The sequence below is a fragment of the Hermetia illucens genome, chromosome 5 (genome assembly GCF_905115235.1).
Source record: "Hermetia illucens chromosome 5, iHerIll2.2.curated.20191125, whole genome shotgun sequence".
Taxonomy (NCBI): Eukaryota; Metazoa; Arthropoda; class Insecta; order Diptera; family Stratiomyidae; genus Hermetia; species Hermetia illucens.
Window position 1 is genome coordinate 69,626,964 of NC_051853.1, and position 20,247 is coordinate 69,647,210.

A 20,247-nucleotide genomic window follows, 5' to 3' on the forward strand; every position below is an offset into this window, starting at 1 on the left:
ATCTCAATTTCTTACTGCTCTTCATAAACTACGATTTGAACCAAAAAAAAATGTTCTTCGTGAAACATTATGAGAAACGGTCCTACATAATCTTAAGGAATTTTGACTTCCTTTTATAGTTTTCGGTCTTTGATATGCCATCAAGCAAATAGCGATCAAATTGCTCCTATTTTTCCAACGGAATGTCTAAAATTATAATAAAACCTGCAACCGAATTAATGCATGCATGTGCAGTAGCACCTCAAATTGGAACACACCTTTAAGAAAATGCAGTCATGCGCTTTGCTATCACATCACCCTGCATATGAAACGTCAAAGTAATGTCACGCAGCTGTCGTTCGCTGTGGCATTTTAGGTCAACTCGTCTATAAACTTCCGATTCGCCGCTACTTGCGTTTTGATTCGTGTTTTATGTACGAAGTTTATGTTATTCCGTGCTTATCAGGCCTGACGCCATGATAAACTCCAACTGATCGATTGTGCCTACCAGAAAATTCACTCTGAAAGTCAGTCGTCGCGTTTCTACCGGAGAACGGTTCTTCTCGCGTCGTCGGGCCGTGCTTTTGCTCTATAACCTCTATCCAGGCCAATTGGAACCCGTGCATCGCAGGAATGGAGTCCATTCAGCAGGACTGGCAGGATCTGGCCAACGACTATAAGGACTTGGAGGTAATTTGCCGTGGTTGCCAAGGTTTCAGTGCTCGCTAACCCCACGCGTTTTCTTTCAGAACACGAACCAGAAATACATCGAACTCTTGGAAGGTCTGGACAGCCTCCAACAGAAATGTCTGGGCGACATCAAGCATCAGCGCTACCGGATAGGACAAATTATCATGAGCTTGAAACAGTGAGTAGACTTTTATCTCAGGTGTACGTGCCCATTACGCACTTTGAACTACAGATCAATGGGCAAACTAACGATAAGTGTTCAGAGTGCTTCCCGGTGGACAGATGCCTGTAAGTCTCGATCTGGCACCTATCAACCTGCGGCAGGTGTTTACCACGTCGTTGATTGCGTTGCGGGCGGCCGGTTCCAAATTCATTTCGGTCGATTACTTAATGGGATTGGGCTTATCATTCGCCGGCACTGGCTGGAGCAGCCAAGTGCCACGGGGCGCGCACAATCTGCACCCGATAAGATAGCTCCCACTCCTATTATCTCATGCCCGTGTTGACGGTCAAATGTGTGTATTATGCAACGCAATGAACTGCATCGCAATCAGCGCTCCATTCGCATCCCACTTCGCAGAAAAGTGGCCGGAAAGCAACAAGTATCGCGCCGCTGATGAACTCTTACAACCTGTTGATATGCATCCACGCCGATAGTGGGTTCTCTGCGCTGGTTGTTTGCCGATTCTCATTGAAGCAATTGCCGCTGAAATTTTTCAGTAATGGATTTGCCGCGGGCGTCGGGTAAACATTGATTGGAAGGTGTAATTCTGGGAATGAATGAGGCTGAATAGTTTTCAGCTTTAATTAGTTTGGCTTATCGTCGAGTTAGGTTAGATAATGTTGTAATCTTGAGTGTTTGAATGGACAAGAGTACTCTGAGAGTGGTAAAGGTCAAACACGGCCGCGCGTACTCTGATTAGAGGAATTTATATAACTTGCGATGCGCAATTGTTACGTTTAGGACGTGCCTTCTAAGTGAATTGGAAGAGAATCTACCTCACGATTTTAAGTTGATTGAAAAGCTAATCTTCCTGCAGTTGTAAATTTATGATATACAAAAATCACGACAAATAATATTCGATTGCTAAATTACTGGTTTTTATGAGGACAAATTAACAAAAAAAAACATGGGTAGAAATCGAGGAAATGGCCTTAAAAAACAATTTCAAATTCGATAATACCCAATTGGATCGCCAAGAAGTAATCCTACACGGTTGAAAAAAGTTCCACTGCATAATCCCTTTTAAATCCACACTCAGGAATAGGCCGTCCGTAATCGCAAGCATTTCTGCAGACTAAATCCTCGTAAATATTTCCACACTCTCCCCGTGGGTTACCGTTCTGGCATTGCTTCACGGGGTTGGTCCAGTCTTAAACTGCTTTCCCTAGTGCCCATCAACTTCGCAGAACTTTATTTATTGCCACTTCGCACAGTTCTGTTTGAGGTGATATCCCTTGTAAGCTCTCAATTTATTTCTGCTTGTTTTCCCCTCCCTATTGATTCAAATGCAATTGCCATCGCTGTTGGATCTCGGCAATATGCTTCAGTTCCCTTCTGTACGGGTTGATGTACATAAATAGTTATGTACATAAATAGTTATGGAGGCCGTAGATGCGTTTAATCGACCCGGGGCACACAGCCGCCGATCTCGACGGATAGTGCTCCTCATAACGCTTGATGTCAGAAATGCCTTCAATTCCGTAAGATGGACAGATATGCTAAGCACACTAGAGAACTCCTTTCACGTGACAAGCTATCTCTTGCGGATGTTGAGGGATGAATGACCGCTCCCTGCTCTATGAGGCGCTAGAGGGCCAGAGGAGGATGGAAATCACGTTGGGGATAGCACAGGGATTCATCCTAGGGCCGGATCTTTGGAACGGTTCCTACGATAGTCTGCTGAGACTCGATATGCCCGAAGAGTCGCGCCTGGTCGGTTATGCAGACGACGTTGCGGCACTTGTTGGAGGACGCACTGTTGAACAGGCGTAAAGCAGACTTGGCATATTGATGCGACGGGTAAGCGGATGGATGACTGCTCATGGTTTCAACTTTGCGCTGGAAAAAACCGAAGTAGTCATCCTGACCAGAAGGAGAATCCCGACCCTGCGTCCCATATCGATCGGCGAGTTGACTATAGAGTCAAAACCACCAGATTCGAGCAAATCAAAACAGCAGCGGACAGGGCTGCAGCTGGAGTCGCGGCCTTGAGTCGGCTAATGGCGAATGTTGGGGGCCCTATATCAACTAGGAGACGTCTCCTCATGGGAGCAACGCAGTCGGTTCTTCTCTATGGTGCGGAGGTATGGGCTGATGCCCTTGACAAGGAGGTGCATCGTAAACGCCTCGCTCAAGTGTAGAGGCGGGGAGCTTTGCGAGTGGCGTCTGCTTATCGCACCCTCTCCGGGAGTGATCCCCGTTGCCCTCCTTGCCAAGGAGCGGTACCCCGTGAAGAACATCAATGCACCCTTAGCGAGTGGCAACTTTCTTGGCAAAATGAGCTAAGGGGCAAGTGGACTGCGCGGCTCATCGACAAATTAGACCCTTGGTTGAGCAGAACGCACGGTGAGATTGATTACTTCCTTACCTAACTTCTAAGTGGGCATGGAGGTTTTCAGTCTCACCTGCACAGGATTGGGAAGGTGCGATCTCCTGATTGTGTTTTTTGCAATGGAGTGACGGACAACACTGAACACACCTTTTTCTCTTGCGAGAGGTGGGACGGCCTCCGCCAGCAGCTTTATGCAGACGCAGGGGAGCTCTCTCCAGACAACATAGTCAGAGAGATGCTGAAGAGCGCTGGCAGCTGGAATCGTATTGCGCATTATGATCGGGCTCTTCTTATTACGAAGAAGATTGAACTCGACCGGCGGAGGGATCGGACGGTAAGGGGTTCCCTGAACTAACAACAACTCCCTTCCCTCCCGTTGGTGGAAGGAATTCCCTGACTTGAAGGCTCTCAAAGCCGGGAGAACGGGGGGCTAGCCCGAAGTAAAGTGTCAAACGGTTGCAGGCTAGTTCTCTGATGACAGGGAGGTGTGTAGCTGGTAGTCCGCCAGCGTGCTATTGCGGGAGTCCAATACTCTGTGCGTAAACGCATTCACCTACTCCCAAAAAAAAGGTCCTCAGAATGCCGCCCGGAATTCTAACTATCTAAGCTGGGCAGTCGGATGGAAGTAGGATGGTGAGTCTCTGGAGAATGCTTCACTCCCTCTTACAGCAATATGTTTTGTACACTAGGAAATCGAATGATAGCAGAGGGTAGTGTTGGGTTGTTTCTGACGACTAACGCAAGGCGCGCTCTAATTGTCGGTTACATTCGCTCGCGTCTGCCACTTCTCGCAAGGTCAGCGGGCTACTATCACCAAGTTCAACATCGAAAACTTGTATGTGCTAAGGGGCGTCATAACATCCGTCTGACTGGAATCGTGAAAACGAATCGATGAACGGTTGAAGGATGTGTTTATCGCTGCAAGCGATGGCGGGCGCGTCGCGCGGATATTTGTTATTGCGCTGGTCACGTAGCGGAAGATGCCACAGAACGCAATGGCTTCAGAAGTGTATATCGCATAACGAAAGAGCTTGCATATCGTCGCAAATCTCTCGATGGTGCTGTGAAAGACTTTAAGGGTCGACTCCTCATCCACGATAATGAGCAACTAAAGATGAGGAAAGAATACTTCATTATGATTCTTAACCGCATCACATCCGGTGAAGTGTTTCCTCTTGTGGATGAAATGGCTAGTCACTGCTCCTCCAAGCAGAAGGGAAACTATTTCGGGCATTAATGCACTCAAACGGGGTAAAACCGCTGGCCTTGACCGTTTCCCGCAGAGTTGTTTATCGCTGCACCTGCAATGACTGCAGATCTGCTATTTCCATCATTACGGAGATCTTGGGAATCGGAGGCCTCTTTCAGAGAGTGCGAGAAGTGTATGATCGTTAAGATTCCACAGAAGGGTACCCGTTTTGTGCGTGACAATTGAAGGGGTATTTGCGTGCTCCCTGTCGTCACAAGGGTAATAGCTAAAATAATCCAGGAACGCATCAACCAACATCTCGAAAGTTTGATCGACACAGAACAAGTTGGTTTTCGTCCATCTTCCTTCTGCTATGATCGGATCATTCTCGAACGCGGAGTTTATATTGTTGCTTCACCTGCTTATCATCGATGTCGAGTAAACTTTCGACAGCGTGAAGAGGAAGTGTGTCTGGCGTGTTCTACACAGAAGGAATTCCGGATAAATTAACAGCTATTATCCGATCGACATATGATGGCGCAAAATGTCACGTGCTGAATCGATACAAAATCTCAGAGAAATTTCAGATGCAAAGCGGAGTCCGCCAGGTTTGCATCTTGTCACAAATATTACTTCTTGTTATCTGTGACGTTCTTCATGCTTTTTTATCTGGAGGATGTGGAGGAGTTTCATCAAAAAACCCCGACTACGATGATGACATTTGTTTGCTCTCTCACCAGGTCATAGACTTTAGCCAAATAGTCTTTGATCTAGAAGGAGCGGTAAGTGGAGTTGGACAAAAGATAAACACCAACAAAACCAAAGCTCTCAGTCGGGTGATCATACCCTTCCTATCTGCATTAATGTTCAGAGTATCGAAGACGTCGATCAATTTATATATCTAGGAAGCGTGGTTTTTGCGGACGATGGCACCGAAATGGATGTTGCCTGCTTTGTCTAAAATCTAGAAATGCAGTTATCTCAACACCAAGGTCAAGTTGAGAATGTTGCTTGCTAGTGTTCTTTCTGTGTTGAAATATGGGGACAGCCATGGACCTGACCATGAACTCTACTGTCACTCGAAGGCTTCAAGCTTCGTGAACACCTGTCTATGTCGTATCTTCGGAGCATATTGGCCTGATACTACAAAAAACTAAGAACTGGATCGGTGGGTATGCAGTGGAACCCACACTCCAAAGATTGCCGAAAAATGAATCTCCCCAAGAGCACTTGCGAAAAACAGTACAGGAGGAGTGTGGGCCACTGAGGAAGTCCTGGGATAGTTGAAGCGCGTTTCAGGCAACCGGGAACCATGACGCATAGGTGTGGTTGACACGCTTTATCCCATCAAAATTCAAATTATGGCCAGTCGGGAGAAGGTACTTAAAGGAAACAAACACGAACATATACAGTATGCTGTAAAAATGAGTCAAATTCTTTCCGGCGACCACTGCAATGTAGAGCCATGTGTGGAATGTTTCGTAGGCATTATTGAAATAAATTACTGCAAGCTTCGCAGCAACATAGAAGACAGTTTTGCCAGTGGACACAGATTTACGAACATTAAAATTTTCTTTCGAGTTTTGGGTAATTCCGTTCAAGCAAGGCGTTAGTAATTCATCTTTGCTTGACTATTTGTAAATTGGTTACACTGTCTCAGAAACTAAGACTTCCACCATTTTTTTTCGCATAAATACTTTTGAATATAATAGTCGGGAAACCGGAAGCTAGGCGCTTCAGATATGAAAGATTTTGTGTATTTCTTATATAAAGACATTTGAGTCACAGTCTTGAATTTGCAAAGAATATCAACTTTAACCTTTTTTAACTTTGTTAGTAATAGTGCGATTTCAACCAAACTTGCTAGGATCATGCTCTATATTAGAGCCTACAATAATCTGGTTCTAGGATGAGCTTAAGGGGGGTTTTGCAGCTAAATACTAAATATTATGGAAATATACTATTATTATCTTTATTTAAAAGGATATCGGTATGAAGGGTATTTCAGAGCCTAGGCACCATATAGAGGCAGCCTCTTGATTTTTTTTCCAGATTTTTCGGTTGGGTAGTTTCTGAGAATGGATCCGTGCAAGAGATGATCACTTTCGACTCCCCGCACTCTCCACCTTTCCAAGAAATGTCAGAACTAAGAAAGTACTAATCGAGACCTTTCATTTGTTACCCCACACGATTATATTTGGTGAAAAACAATTTACACCCTCGTTTCGCATGTATGGGAACCTCTTTTCTTTGAGAAATAATATGCTGAACATATGTCCAGCTAATGAATTGCGGCTAGTCAGAATGCCCACAATACTTCTGCAGGTCTTCCTGCTTTTCGACAGGATAAACTTTGCAGTCTGTATGATTGATTCTGACAGGAAAAGTGTGGTGGGTCCAGTAGCAGTTCTGCCTCCTATCATCATAGAAGCTTGTTCCCAGTTTTTGATAGCAGCATTAATCATTGCTACTGACACTCCAATTCCTAGTTCCGATCCCGACATAGGGGAAATTAGAGTTCCTTTTGCTCTAATCTTCATTTCCCTCTGTCCTCGCTGTTCAATGCCCCAATGTAGCTTAACTTTCGCTGAAGATTGCGATGTGCCTGCCCCACAACCATATCGAGGCAATGGTCCGCCAGCACAGCTCATAAGCTGCGTGAGCTCGTTTGTGCCACGGAAGCTTCTTGTCTGGAATAACTCCCAAATATTTCACTGCTTCAGAGAGTTGAAGGTTTGTACTCCTGGACCCTGGCAATCGATGAAAAAATGATCCACCTGTTTGGACCAGTTTTTCCATCGTTTGTCGAACAGAGAAAATCTGATCTGTTGCGGATTTGCTTACAGTGAAACCTGTTTAGTATGGGCCGATGATTTGTTGGTCGTAGAATTTCTTATAGATGGTACTCAGGAACGTAATACCTTTATAGTTGCTGCACTGCGTGATATCCCTTTTTGCGTATGGGACAGATAACTCATGAGCATCAGTTCATGAACCGTTTAGTGTAATTGGTCGCCTCCATATTTAACTAATTCCGCTATGATTCCATCGGCTGTGTTATGGTTTTTAAGCCGATGAATTGTTTTTTTCTCCATCTGCAGTGGCCGGGACAACTTGCCGACTCTGTCCCTGTTCGCCTGTTAAAATTTGCATATATGACTTTGATACCATACCTAGTGCAGCCTTCGAGGATTTGTTCTGCTGCCTTGTAGAAGACATCCTTCTCCAACTTTGCTGTTTCCTCTGTAGGGACGTGACTGATGAGACTTATATTTCGTTAATTTTCGTTAGGTTGACCCACTCGTCGATCATCTTAGAAGAATGTATTTCACTGTATGGTGTAGCCCGCAATGCAATTGCAGCAACTCCTTAATACGTGCCCTATTCACAACCACTTCCGCCTTCCGGTTACAGTGCTTACAAGTGCCAGCCTTTTGCGCCGAGCAGTGAGAGCAAACGGATGTCATCAGTGTAGTCAACGTGTTTAAGGAAGGATGTCATAGTCCATTGAATTCCTCCCCGTCCTCGGGACAAGACAGCGTGGAGAACGTTACCGACAATAAGAAAAAATAATATCGGTTATAGAATGCAACCCAGGCAGACTTCGCTTTGGACCTCAAAATCCTCCGAAATATTACCTCGGTGCAAACAGGTAACATTTTGCGCCATCATATGTCGCTCTGATAATGGCTAGTTGTTTCTCGGGAATACCCCTCCTGGGTAAAGCACTCCAGATACACTCCCTGTTCACACTATCAAAAGCTTTCCCCAAATCAATGAAGAGCAGGTTTATTGGATAGATGGATAATATAGTATATGATGTACTTGCTGCTCTCTGTTCAGCTCATCTCTTGTAACGCCGTAACAAACGCACTTTTCATGAGAAAATGTACAATCGTTCATCCGTTTTCGTTACCTTGTCCGTTGTTGCAGAATCTTTCAAAGTCGTGGCTCCTTAACCTTAGCTGTCCGCTTCAATTTTTCCCGTTTTTAGGCGTAACAAATATGGTGGATGTGCTTTTTCTCTTTTCATATCGGGTAGCTCGTATGAGTATTCCATTAGAAAGTTCGTCCTCATCATATGGGAAATAAATAGAATACCAAAGAGAGATGTAGTGGCTGTTTTATGATGTTGAAAATTTATTTGAGTAATATTGCAACTCATTTATGCTGTAAAAGATGCTGTCACCCACGCCTGTAGCAGAAAAGGTAAGCCCGTTTGTTCTCGAACCTCCTTAACATTCAGTTCAAGAACGACGACAGTAAGGAAACTTTCCGGCCTGTAAATTCTCTCCCCTGCTCCACAGCCTTGCATCATCCGGATAGGTATCGTTCCTCAGGGTTAGTCTAGCACAATCGATAAAGGAGGAGTAGTACTACCTAAGTCAACCGTCAGTTCTTCAGTTTAGCTGTAACATTTTCCAGCTTACATTCACCGATTCAAAAACGTTTGTTACATTTTTGTAAGAATTTGTCATCAAAATGTCCGAGCCTGTTTCGGCTCGTCCCCTTTTTGCCGAGACACGGTTAGTTGAAATTGGGAATCTCCTGGTGCTCAGGGTTTAACGTTCACGGTCACATTTTTACCCCTGTCAAACTTCAGCCCGATTAGGTTTTGATTATCGTTTAGCTTCAATTTTCTCTCCTAGTTGCCCAAAGGGTCTCCTTTATTCACCTCCCTCACCACACCAAGGTGTGTAAAACAAAACCTTATTAAAGTCAGTTTGGTGTGTGTCTGTCCGTTAAACGTATTTCTTTCCGAGACGGTTATAGCGGTTGACACCAAATTTTGTAGAAAGGTGGGAACTGTGAACGCTGACGCATCCAGTGAGTTACATCCTTTTATGTAAAATTTAAGGGGTGGTCTTCATGCATGCAAAAGGGGGTGAAAATATAATCATATGAGGTATCAAATGAAAGGTCTCGATTAGTACTTTCCGAAGGCGGTCTTAGTTTTGACATTTGTTGTTGGAAAGACGGGGAGCGCGGGGGGTTGAAAGTGATTATCTCCTAAACGGACCCATTCTCAGAAACTACATAACCGAAAAATCTGAAAAAAAATCAAGAGGCTGCCCCTATTTGGTGCCTAGGCTCTGAAATACCCTCCATGCCGACATCCTTTCAAGTAAAGTTATACTATTAACTACTATACTTTTTAGTAATTGCCTGCAAAAACCCCTCTTCATTCACACACACAATTTTGCAGTAATGTAGGCTATGATATAGAGCATGATCCTACCAAGTTTGATAGTCGGTTTACCGACTTATTTGTTGCTTGTCTGGTACGCCAGCAGAGAGTTTGTTCCGCAAGTCATCTTCTGATCTTGTGACAGAGCACTTTTTGTTAAGCCAGCAAACATTACTGAGATATCTATTATGAAGAACATCATGCTACTACCCTTTGACCTCCATCATGGAATTATATAATATCAACCATTTGCCCGAGATTAAAATACAATCACGGATCGGCATAGCCATTATTTTTTGCCAAACATAACTTGATTTTTCGAATTCTCCACGTTTTTCCAATACACGTAGATCTTATCGGAGAGGCCATTCGGAGCGTGACTAAATCGGAACATTTCGAGCGAACAGTAAGTTAGAACCGCTTAATCTCTGTATTGCCCACTGAACCTTGATGAACGAGTCCGAATGTACTGAACATAATAAACTTTTGGGTTGGCCGCACAAGTTTGTTTACTAACTAAATGGGAGTTGAATATTCCTGCGTCAATGATATGTCCATACCTAATAACTGAACTGAGTTAAATGCCAATTCAGAAGTTAATATCGGCACTTATTTTCCGGTCAACTAAGGGTAGCTGATAAAGGCATACATAGTGAAAGATGAGTGCTAATTATTGTTTCATTTATGACCAATAGGTCTTAAGAGATTTATTCAGGTTATCTTCCTTTGACATTGCCCGCTTATGTTAACATTAAATTCATTTTCTCTCCTCGACAGGTTCAAAAAGTCAAAGAATCCAAAAGATGTAGAAGCTGTAGCGGAAATAGAGAAGAATATACTGAAACGAAAAGCTCAACTGCATGAAATAGAACAGTCTCTTCCAAGGAAGTCAGGATTCTACTTACAGGTTGGTCATTTCATTTGCATTTCTCAACAAAACGCCGACCACAAACTTCGCTCTTCTATTCGCCCCTGGGCAGATCATTTTAGGTGATGTGAATGTTTCAATTCTGAACAGACGGGATAAAGTCCGGTACAAAGACGACTATGAGAAGTTCAAACTCATATTGAACGTCATTGGTCTGGTGATGGCATTTTTGAATTTACTGTTCAATTTCAGGTAACATTTGATCCTTTGTTTGCATTCAAAGAACGTGAACTATCTCAATAGCGAATATTTGCAATTTGCAGAGCATTAGAATTAGCATTCATGTTCTTGGTGGTGTGGTACTATTGTACGCTAACAATCCGAGAATCGATCCTCAAAGTGAATGGATCCCGAATAAAGGGATGGTGGAGAGCTCATCATTTCATATCAACAGTTTGTGCAGCTGTGTTGTTAGTGTGGCCGCAAGGCGAGCCTTGGCAACTATTCCGCAATCAATTTATGTACTTTAATGCTTACATAAGTACGTATAGCGTCCTTGTTTAGTTGTTGGAACGAGTTGTGCTGCTGCCGGGACGGCGTCCATTCAATATGAAATTGTAAAGACTTGATGACGATGATACGAATGGACGCCCTGCACGGCTAACTAAACTCGACATTGTACTGACCCCGTGTCCTGTCTATCCTTTTCCTTGATTCTTTAGGTATGGTCCAGTATTTACAGTTCCGGTATCAAAAGGGTGTATTATATCGCCTGAAAGCCTTGGGCGAGCGGCACAATATGGATATCACCATCGAGGGATTCCATTCTTGGATGTGGCGCGGTCTGAGCTTTCTGGTACCGTTCCTTGTCGTTGGGTATATTTTCCAAGCTTACAACGCTTGGACACTGTATAATTTATCGTACCGTAAGGACATGACATGGCAGGTGAGTGTGTTTAGTTTTTCTCTTGTTTATTTTCTCCGTGCATCATTCTCGTACCTTTCGTTTTTCTACTTGATTTATATTTAATGACGCTCAACTCGTAAGATTTCATTTATCGTTTTTCTTCATCAACTCGTGTTTGTATTTATTCTTTTAACTTGTCTCATCTTGTTTTCCCTCCAATCTTGTGTTTTTGCCCCGTATAGATACCAGTATTGTGTGCTCTATTTGCTGTCCTGTTCGTGGGCAACACAACAACCACTCTTCTTGTGGTGCCACAGAAAATGAGAGAACGTGTCAAGGAACGATATCGTCTGATGAGCATGTCATGGTCGATGATGCGGCGAGAGCAAATCAAAGTAAGTAGATTGGACAGGGAAGTTTAGTTCCGGATATAAATCGGGAAAGGTTGATAGGATTTCGATTTTATGCTGATACGAATCGAAGTGAACGCCTCGTGAATTCACTTCTGCAGTATTGCATTTTTATATCTTCGTGATTAAACGGTGTTACGGACAATAAGTTTCTAAGTCCTTATGTAATAGCATCCTTACTTGTAATCAATATGCCTTCCTTGCTTAGTAAATTGAAGTTCGGATGGACATGGGAACTTGAACGCTCCTTCTGGGCTTTGTTAATAATTTGAACGAATAATAATCCGCTTAGCATTCAACCGTGAAAATGTACTTAGATCTTACATCGCAGCTTAGATAAATTCAATAGATATTCGGCTGTAATAAGGTTTACTGAACTGCGTTTTTTTCCATTTCCACTTTTTGTCCCCGCAGAACCCTAGCATCAGCGAGGACTCGAATCCTAACGTAGCCAACACTTCCAGCGGTGACGAAAACGCAACCTCAGATCATACCAAATCAGAATGAAAAGCATTTCAGACGTGAACACATATTTATCTTTAGCATTTACCCATTTGTCAATTTTTTCTTATTTTTTCGAGCTACATTTGTTTGGCAAAATGAATGTCAATAATTTTTTCTCCATGGAAAACAAGGAATGACACTAACACCGAGAAATTACATCTCCTGTTTTTCGAGATGATTGAAGCGAAGAAGAGTTTTTCTTCTCGAATGCACGATTGCTATGAATTGTTTTAATTCTATAAATGAAACGAGTGCATGCTAGACACTTAGGCAATAAAAGCAACTAAAATGAGAGACAATTTGAGACTGTAGCGAAATGAAAAGTGTAAAAGGATCTAGTTTTTATTTTTTATATACATACATATAAAGTAATTTATCTTGATATATTATTATTGGAAAAATTGTGTCATCAATTTTTCGTACGAGTTTATAGTTAACAATTTATTTAGCTCTGCAAACTCTGCAAGGAAATAATGAAAATAAAATAGGATATTTTTTCTATGATGGAATTCCAAACTTAGTCGGGGGATTGTAACGTTCTTTTTCAAAGAATAAATATTTAAATGTGGAAAATAATTGTGTTTTTATTAATCCTATTGTCCGTTGGATAATTTTAAAGAACAACCGAAAGCGTTTGGGTCTGGTGAAATTCAAAACACTTAAAAGGAGGTCGTTTTATGTTAAAATAGTCAAAATACTATTCCAGATGTATACAGATGAAGGGACAAATAGTGTGTGATTATATTCAAAACGCAGGCTGAGTTATTCATTGCAGAAACGAATGGGTAAGTTCTCGTTATTTGCTGTAGATCGTATATTAATTACTGTAGTAATAAAATATACTGTCCCTAACATTGAAGAAATTCCTGCTAAATGTAGAGAAAAAATTGCTAAATCGACTGAAGCTCCACTATGGACGATACCTGCAGCTAAAGGTGGGTATACTGTTCAACCAGTTCCTGCCCCGGCGTGGAAGAATTATCAGAAACTTATTTATTCGAAGGAAAGCCATATAATTTCCGAATCCTGCAATTATGATAGGCATAACTATAAAGAAAATTATTACAAAAGTGGAATGAATATAAGTGTTTCTATGATTGAGACAATATACCACACGAGCCAATCTCTATCAAACCCAACAAGTATAATTCTCAGTGAAACATTCTACTCATTTAAACCAAATTCAAAAGAATATTAGAGAGGGCGGTGTCTGGTTTGAGCGGATGAATATGAATAGGAATCGGCTAATACGAATATGAGTAACGAAAAACTCGATTCACACCCCTTGGCCTGTGAGTCAGGGCTTAAGAATACACCCAAAGTCTTCCCTGTGTGTCGTAAGAGGCGACTAAAAGGGATACAAATTTATGGGTCAACAACCTACAAATTTTGAAACTTTATTGTTACCGAAACGTCAACAACGGATAGGGACTCTGATTGGTTTCTGGAATGTACCCACGCTCCTCGACAACGGTGCCAAGAGTCCCCAGAATGCTCACTTTCTCCAACTCATGCGAGAATTCCAACGATATAAGCTGGACATTCTGGACCTAAGCGAAGTAAGATGGTGGGACTCTTGCTACACTTATGGCAATGTATTTTTTTCACTCAGGAAGGGCAACTGGTAGCAGGCGCGAATCCGGTGTCCGATTCTAAGAGGTTAGATATTGCCTTCTATTTGTATTCTAGCCTAAAATTGATAGACTGGCTTAGTACTGATGAAGGGGGTAAATTGTTCCCGAAATATATATATCAACACTGAAAAATAAAAAATGTAGTTTGGAGTAAGCTACGGTATCCGATTGTTACTGACCATACCTACCATAAGGCCGCTCTCTTGACTTGGGAACCGGTTTTTGACAGGATTCTGCAAGATTCCAGTCCAGGCCAAAGAGCATCACATTTGCATAGTTCTATGCACCAATGAAGACTTCCGATATAGTGGAGAAGGATACTTTCAAGCAAATAGACGCAGCTTAGGAGAGGCGTCCTAAAAGTGATATTGTGATCGTGATGGGTTATCTGAATGCCAAGGTGGTCTATGACAACATTTTCTTCGGATAACTAATGGAGAAATACAGTCTTGTCGACCGTAACGATAATGGCGGGAAGTTTGTGGATTTCTGCAGCTCACGCCACCTGGCCATCGGTGGCACATTGTTCGAGCTCAGAGCCTGCCATAAGGGCCGTTGGGTTTCAACTAACCGAAACCGTAAGAACAACATTTAAAAGGTATCTCATTGATGTGCGTAACGTAAGGCGCTGATATCGGCCTGCAAAGGGATCACCATATGATGGTCGCTTACAATTGCTTGCGTGTTACATCCGCCACTTCTCGCAAGACTGGAGAGCTGAAACTCCGCAAGTTCTACGTTGACCGCTTATATGATCCAGCTTTTTGTGGTCGGACGGCAGATATACTGAGTAACCCGCCTAAGAATATCGATGAGCATTGCGTTGATATAAAAAATGCTCTTTTCTCAAATGCTAAACAAGTCGCTGGCCACTTTCCGAAGATGCATCATAAGATCTAGCTGACTGCGGAATCGTGGAAGCGGATCGATGAACGTAAAGGTTTGAAAGCTCTATTGATCGTTGTGAGTGATATCGGGCGTAACGCGCTCGAACTCCGATACCGAGAAGTTCAACGTATTGTGCGCCGTAACAATAGAGAATTTGCTAAGCAGGGAAGGTGCCGCGGAATGCACTAATTTCAGAAGTGTATACGAACGAGTTTGCAAGGTCGCAAATCTTTCGATAGTCCTGTGAAGGACGTTAACGGTCGACGAGCACTGAAGAAGTGGAAAGAACACTTCACCATGGTTCTTTTTTAACAGTATCATATTCGGTGAAATTCTTCCTCTTGTGGATGAAATGGCTAGTCACCGTATCATGCGAATACAGACTGCTCTTCCAAGCAAAAGAGAAATCATTTCGGCCATCAATGCACTCAAACGGTGTAAAGCCGCTGGACTTGACGTTCTCCCCGTAGAATTATTTATCGCTGCACCTGCAGTTACTGCAGATCTGCACTCCACTCGTGTGGAAATCTTGGGAACCCAAGACCTTTCCCAGAGAGTGGAAGAAGGGAATGATCGTCGAGATTCCAAAGAAGGGTACCCGTTTTGAATGTGAAAATTGGAGGGGTATCTGCGGGCTCCCTGGCGTTGCAAAGATAATAACTAAAATACTCTTGGAACGCATCAAAGAACATTTCGAAAGCTTCATCGACAGAGGCTGGTTTCCGCTCGGGATCCTCCTGCATTGACCACATCAACACCTTACGGATCATTTTGGAACAGTGAGCGGAGTTTAGATCTTCGTTGCACCTGCTACTTATCGATTTCGATAAAGTTTTCGATAACGTGAACAGTGAGTGTATTTGGAATGGTCTACGCAAGACGAGCATCCCGGAGAAACTAATAGCTACTATCAGGGCGACATATGATGGCTGCGCCGAAGTAAAATCTCGGAGGAGTTTGATCTATCATCGGGTCATGGACCTCGGCCAAATGGCTCTGGATTTGGAAAGAGTGGCAAGTAGAATTGGACTGAAGATAAATACCAACAAAACCGATGTTCTCAGTCTGACGAGTCATCGCAGAGCATTGAAAGCGTCGATCAATTTGTATATTGAGGAAGCGTGGTTTCTGCCGACAATGACACCGAACTGAATTTCGCTGGATGCATGAATAGCACTAGATCCGCTTTCGCTTCCTTGTTTAAAATCTGGAAATGAAGTTATCTCAATGCCAAAATCAAGTTGAGACTACTCTGCGCTAATGTTCTTCCTGTGTTGAAGTATGACAGTACCAGAGCGAACGTGATCACCACTATTACTCAAAAGTTCCAAGCCATCGTCAACACTCGTCTGCTACCTGTCATTGGGGTATACTGGCCTGATACTATCTCAAACGAAGAACTTGGTCTGTGCAGAGGCCTGGGACTCATACGCACTGTAATCGGAAAACGGAAGTGGCAATGTTTAGGTCACACATTAAGGAGTGGCGACAATTAACCAATTGCCGGCTGGCTACCCCATACAGTGGAATCCACTCTTCCAAAATGGACAACGGGTGGGTCGTTCCAAGGGTACTTGACGAAAACAGTAGAGGAGTGCCGCATCTCAGGAAAGGGGGGGGGGGGAGTGAAGAGCATTTCAGGTAACCGCGAACAATGGCGCATAGGTGTGGTGTGGTTGACGCGCTATACCCCAGTGAGAGATAAATGCAACCATATATAAACTAGAAAATTGAAGAAAGGCGAAAAATTACTCAGCTGGCCTTTTGCGCCAGCGTTGTGCACTGGCTAACTAATTTGTTAGTTAATTGGTTATTCGACAGTTCTTCATTGCAACGCATGCATAGCAATCTCCAATGAACATTTTTTTTTCAATTTTCATTCCTTATTTAAACCTTGCAACTAACAATTAAAAATGTTATTCGTTAATTGCAATTGATAATGAACTTTCTAGCTAATTCTAATAGAAAGCAGCTGAGTCGATTATTTCATTTGTGGGTTCTTTCCTGGGCTGTTATTTTGTTTAATATATACGTCAAAGAAAATGTTGCGACAGTGCTGTCGCCGTTGTTGTTACGCTATTTCATCAACAGGGCTCTGCCTTTGGATTTTTTAAGTCTTTTAAATGGAATTTTTGGGGTACTAAGATCATTTTCGTCGGGAAAAGTCTAGATGATTGATTTTGTAGACCGTAAATTTTTGAATAGGGGTTTTGTTTTGAGGGTTTCTGGCAAATTGAAATCGTAAAATATTCCCGGATGTGAAAATTTCCCACCTTTCGAATTATTATGTGAAAACGACTAGGACTTCTCAAAGCAACATCGGAGAACTCAATAAAAATACAACTGGAAAATAATGTCTTCAATCAACAACGTCTTATGAGAATATAGTCGGTTTGCGTTTTACTCTTCCCACTATAAAATGTAGGAAGATGAGACAATGGTTTGATGAACCATGTATTCATAAGTACAAGATCATGGGTGTCCGCAAAATCGATTATATATACGCCACCATCATTGCGCGTTCCGAACCCCTTTCCCGGTGACATCTGTTACCGTCTGCCTTTTCACCCACATGGCCATTAAAGTCGCCGGCAATGATGATATTGTCGTCAGCAGGCACATGACAAGTCTTTTCATTGAGAAGTTGCCAGAAGGCATCTTTCTCGGTATCAGGACGACCTGTCCGTGGTGCGTACGCGGTGAAGAAGTGCATAGTGCGATCAGCTGATATAATGGTGAGCTTCATCCATGGCATCACGGAAACCCTCTGAGATGGCAATGCCAACACCATATTGAGTGTGTGGGCTATCAAAATAGAGAAGTTTATAGCCATTTTGACCGCGTTCGTGTTCAATGTCGCAGCTTTTGGCACCAAACCATCGGGTTCCTTGCAAAGCGCAGATATCAATGCGCCTTTTCCGAAGGGCTCTTGCGAGTTCCTCGGTCTTTTCAGTTAGAGTGCCAACATTTAGCGTGCAGACACGTATTTGTTTTGTTCTTTTTGTTCGAACTAACTTGCTTACGTCCTGACGCCGTCCATACGTCTAGAACCCTTGCCTATTTCTCGACGGGACCGGGGCCAATCCGATCATCATGTTTGTAACGACATTATATGCATTTTCTTGGTCGCCTGTCATCAAGAGAGATCAGCTAGGATTTAGCATAGTGGAATAACTCCAGCTATACTCTATTTATCTCTTTCCCTGATCTCAGCATTTTATTTTTGTTTTTCTGAGGATAGTACAGAATACATTGCCTCAAACCCTCCTCCTTTACCTGGGCTTGGGACCAGCATACTATGTCATAGAAGGCGGAGTTGAGAATAAGAATCCTTTCCACCACTTTCGATCAAATTCGATGTGGGTACTCGGGCAATAATATCTAGCTGATGATCTGTTTGGAGCTGATTTACACTACTTATATTTATTCTTCCCTCTAAAACAACCCAGCCTTGAAAGTGGAGCATCTTCATCTGATGACGATGACGGTTTGAATTTCTTCGGTAGCAGATATATCAGCGTTAGTATCCGCATTATGCTCACTGTGCTCCGGACAAAAATCTTCGCCAACGTCGTCAACCTCGGAAGCACTGGAATCTTCATCGGCGAGCCAGCTTTCAATCACTCCCGTGAAATTTGGATTTCATTCATTTGCACGTATCCGAGATCTCTTTGAATGCTGTAAATCTGAGGCAGAAGTATTTTTTTTACTACCTACCTATTATATCCATAGTTCACAATTTCTGTAATAATAACAGTTAACTATAATAAAAAATAAAATCAAAAAGCTTCAAAGGTCACATCGGAATTTCAAATCGTAATTACTCACCAAAATCGCTCGCTACAACACCACTCCCTGCTTCAACGTCAGCGTGGTCACTGTTCACGCTACTTGAAAGCAGGGATCGGTGTTGCGGGGGGAAAGGGGGTAAACAAACAAGTCAAACTCTTGCCGGGGCCTCTCAGATCTAAAGTACTTAAAGGTTAACTTTCATTCTTAAACCAGGGAAACCCACCTACACAGACGCAAAAAGCTTCCGATCGATCAGTCTAACGTCTTTTCTACTAAAAGGACTAAAAAGACAAATAGATCGGTTCATAAGAGATACACACATTCCTAAGTAGCCACTTCACCATAGGCAACACGCCTATCAGAAAGGCAAATCCACGGAGACAGCATCCATGAAATTATGACAAAAATTGAAAAGGCGATATCCGAAAAAGGATACGGCTTAGACACATTTATGGACAACGAAGGTGCCTTCACTTATGCCTCATTCGCTGATAATCAGTTGGATCCTTCACATGCTAGAATGGTCGGCCAGAAGTCTATTGAAGCAGGATGTCTTAGGGGCTGCCCACAGGGAGGGGTTCAAGCATTTGCGGACGACTTAGCTGTAATAATTACCGGCAAGTTTGTGGACATAGTGTGTGACCGCTTGAATGCAACTCTGCATGAAATCCATAGTTGGTGCCTCTACAATGGACTCACGGTGAACGCTAGGAAGACTGGACTATTTATGTTCGCTAGGAACGTCAGGTGGGGCAGCTATACGCGATTTTGATGTATGCATGCATCGTCTGGTGGCCGAGACTGAACTTTGCTAACAGCATGAAGCTACTAACGCAGATTCAGAGGCTTGGTTGCCTAAGTATTACTGGAGCAATGAGTACTACGCCGATTTCGGCACTTAAACCTATTTTAAATTTACCCCCCATTCACTTGGAGGTGAAACGGAAAGCAGCTAATGACGCATGTAGACTCGATACCATTGCGGCGTGGAACTGAACCGACGGGTCAGTCATGAAGGGAGGGGGTCGGGCCCAGGGTTGTTCTCGGGGAATCCAATTATAGAACTGGCCCGACTTTTCGGAAAAATGACGACAATATTCCTGGCGGAGATATATGCCATTTCATTGGCAGCAGAAGAATGTCTGCGACAAAAATGGAGGGGTCGCACCAATCGAATCTGTTCCGATAGTCGAGCGGCATTATCAGCACTAAACAGCAACGACATATCAAGCCAGTTGGTGTGGAATTGTCATCAGGTGCTGTTGAAACCTGGCCAACTGAGCGAAACATTCCTGATGTGAGTGCCGGGCATTCTAGCATCGCTGGTAATGAGGAGGCTGACAGACTGGCTCGCCAAGGGTCTGGATCCACAATGGTGGGGCTAGAACCAGTTCTTGGAATCCGACCATCTACTTTCAAATCTACCCTGAAGAGTGAAATTCCAAGGATTCACGCAGTGGAGTGGAGAAATTTGGACTCTTGCCAGCAGGCGAAAATCCATGTGAAAAAGCCTAGGGTCACTAGAGCGGCATTTTTGTTGCCCCTTTAGAAGTGAAACATGAAAATGATAGTAGGGCTTTTAACGGGACACTGCTCCTTAAACTACCATATGGAAAAGATTGGAGTGGTGGTTTCGGCTATGT

The 20,247-nt window shown here is 43.1% G+C and overlaps 1 protein-coding gene across 1 annotated transcript; it reads left to right on the plus strand.

Annotated features, from left to right (window-relative positions):
• The first annotated feature begins 308 nt into the window (after positions 1-308).
• On the plus strand, positions 309-12,863 carry LOC119657690 (transmembrane protein 120 homolog). Its single transcript, XM_038064720.1, has 8 exons — positions 309-669; positions 729-847; positions 10,379-10,508; positions 10,582-10,721; positions 10,793-11,010; positions 11,192-11,415; positions 11,619-11,771; positions 12,201-12,863. Exons 1-8 carry the CDS (start codon positions 613-615, stop codon positions 12,291-12,293), a joined length of 1,134 nt encoding a protein of 377 aa, XP_037920648.1. The 5' UTR covers positions 309-612; the 3' UTR covers positions 12,294-12,863.
• Positions 12,864-20,247: the final 7,384 nt, after the last annotated feature.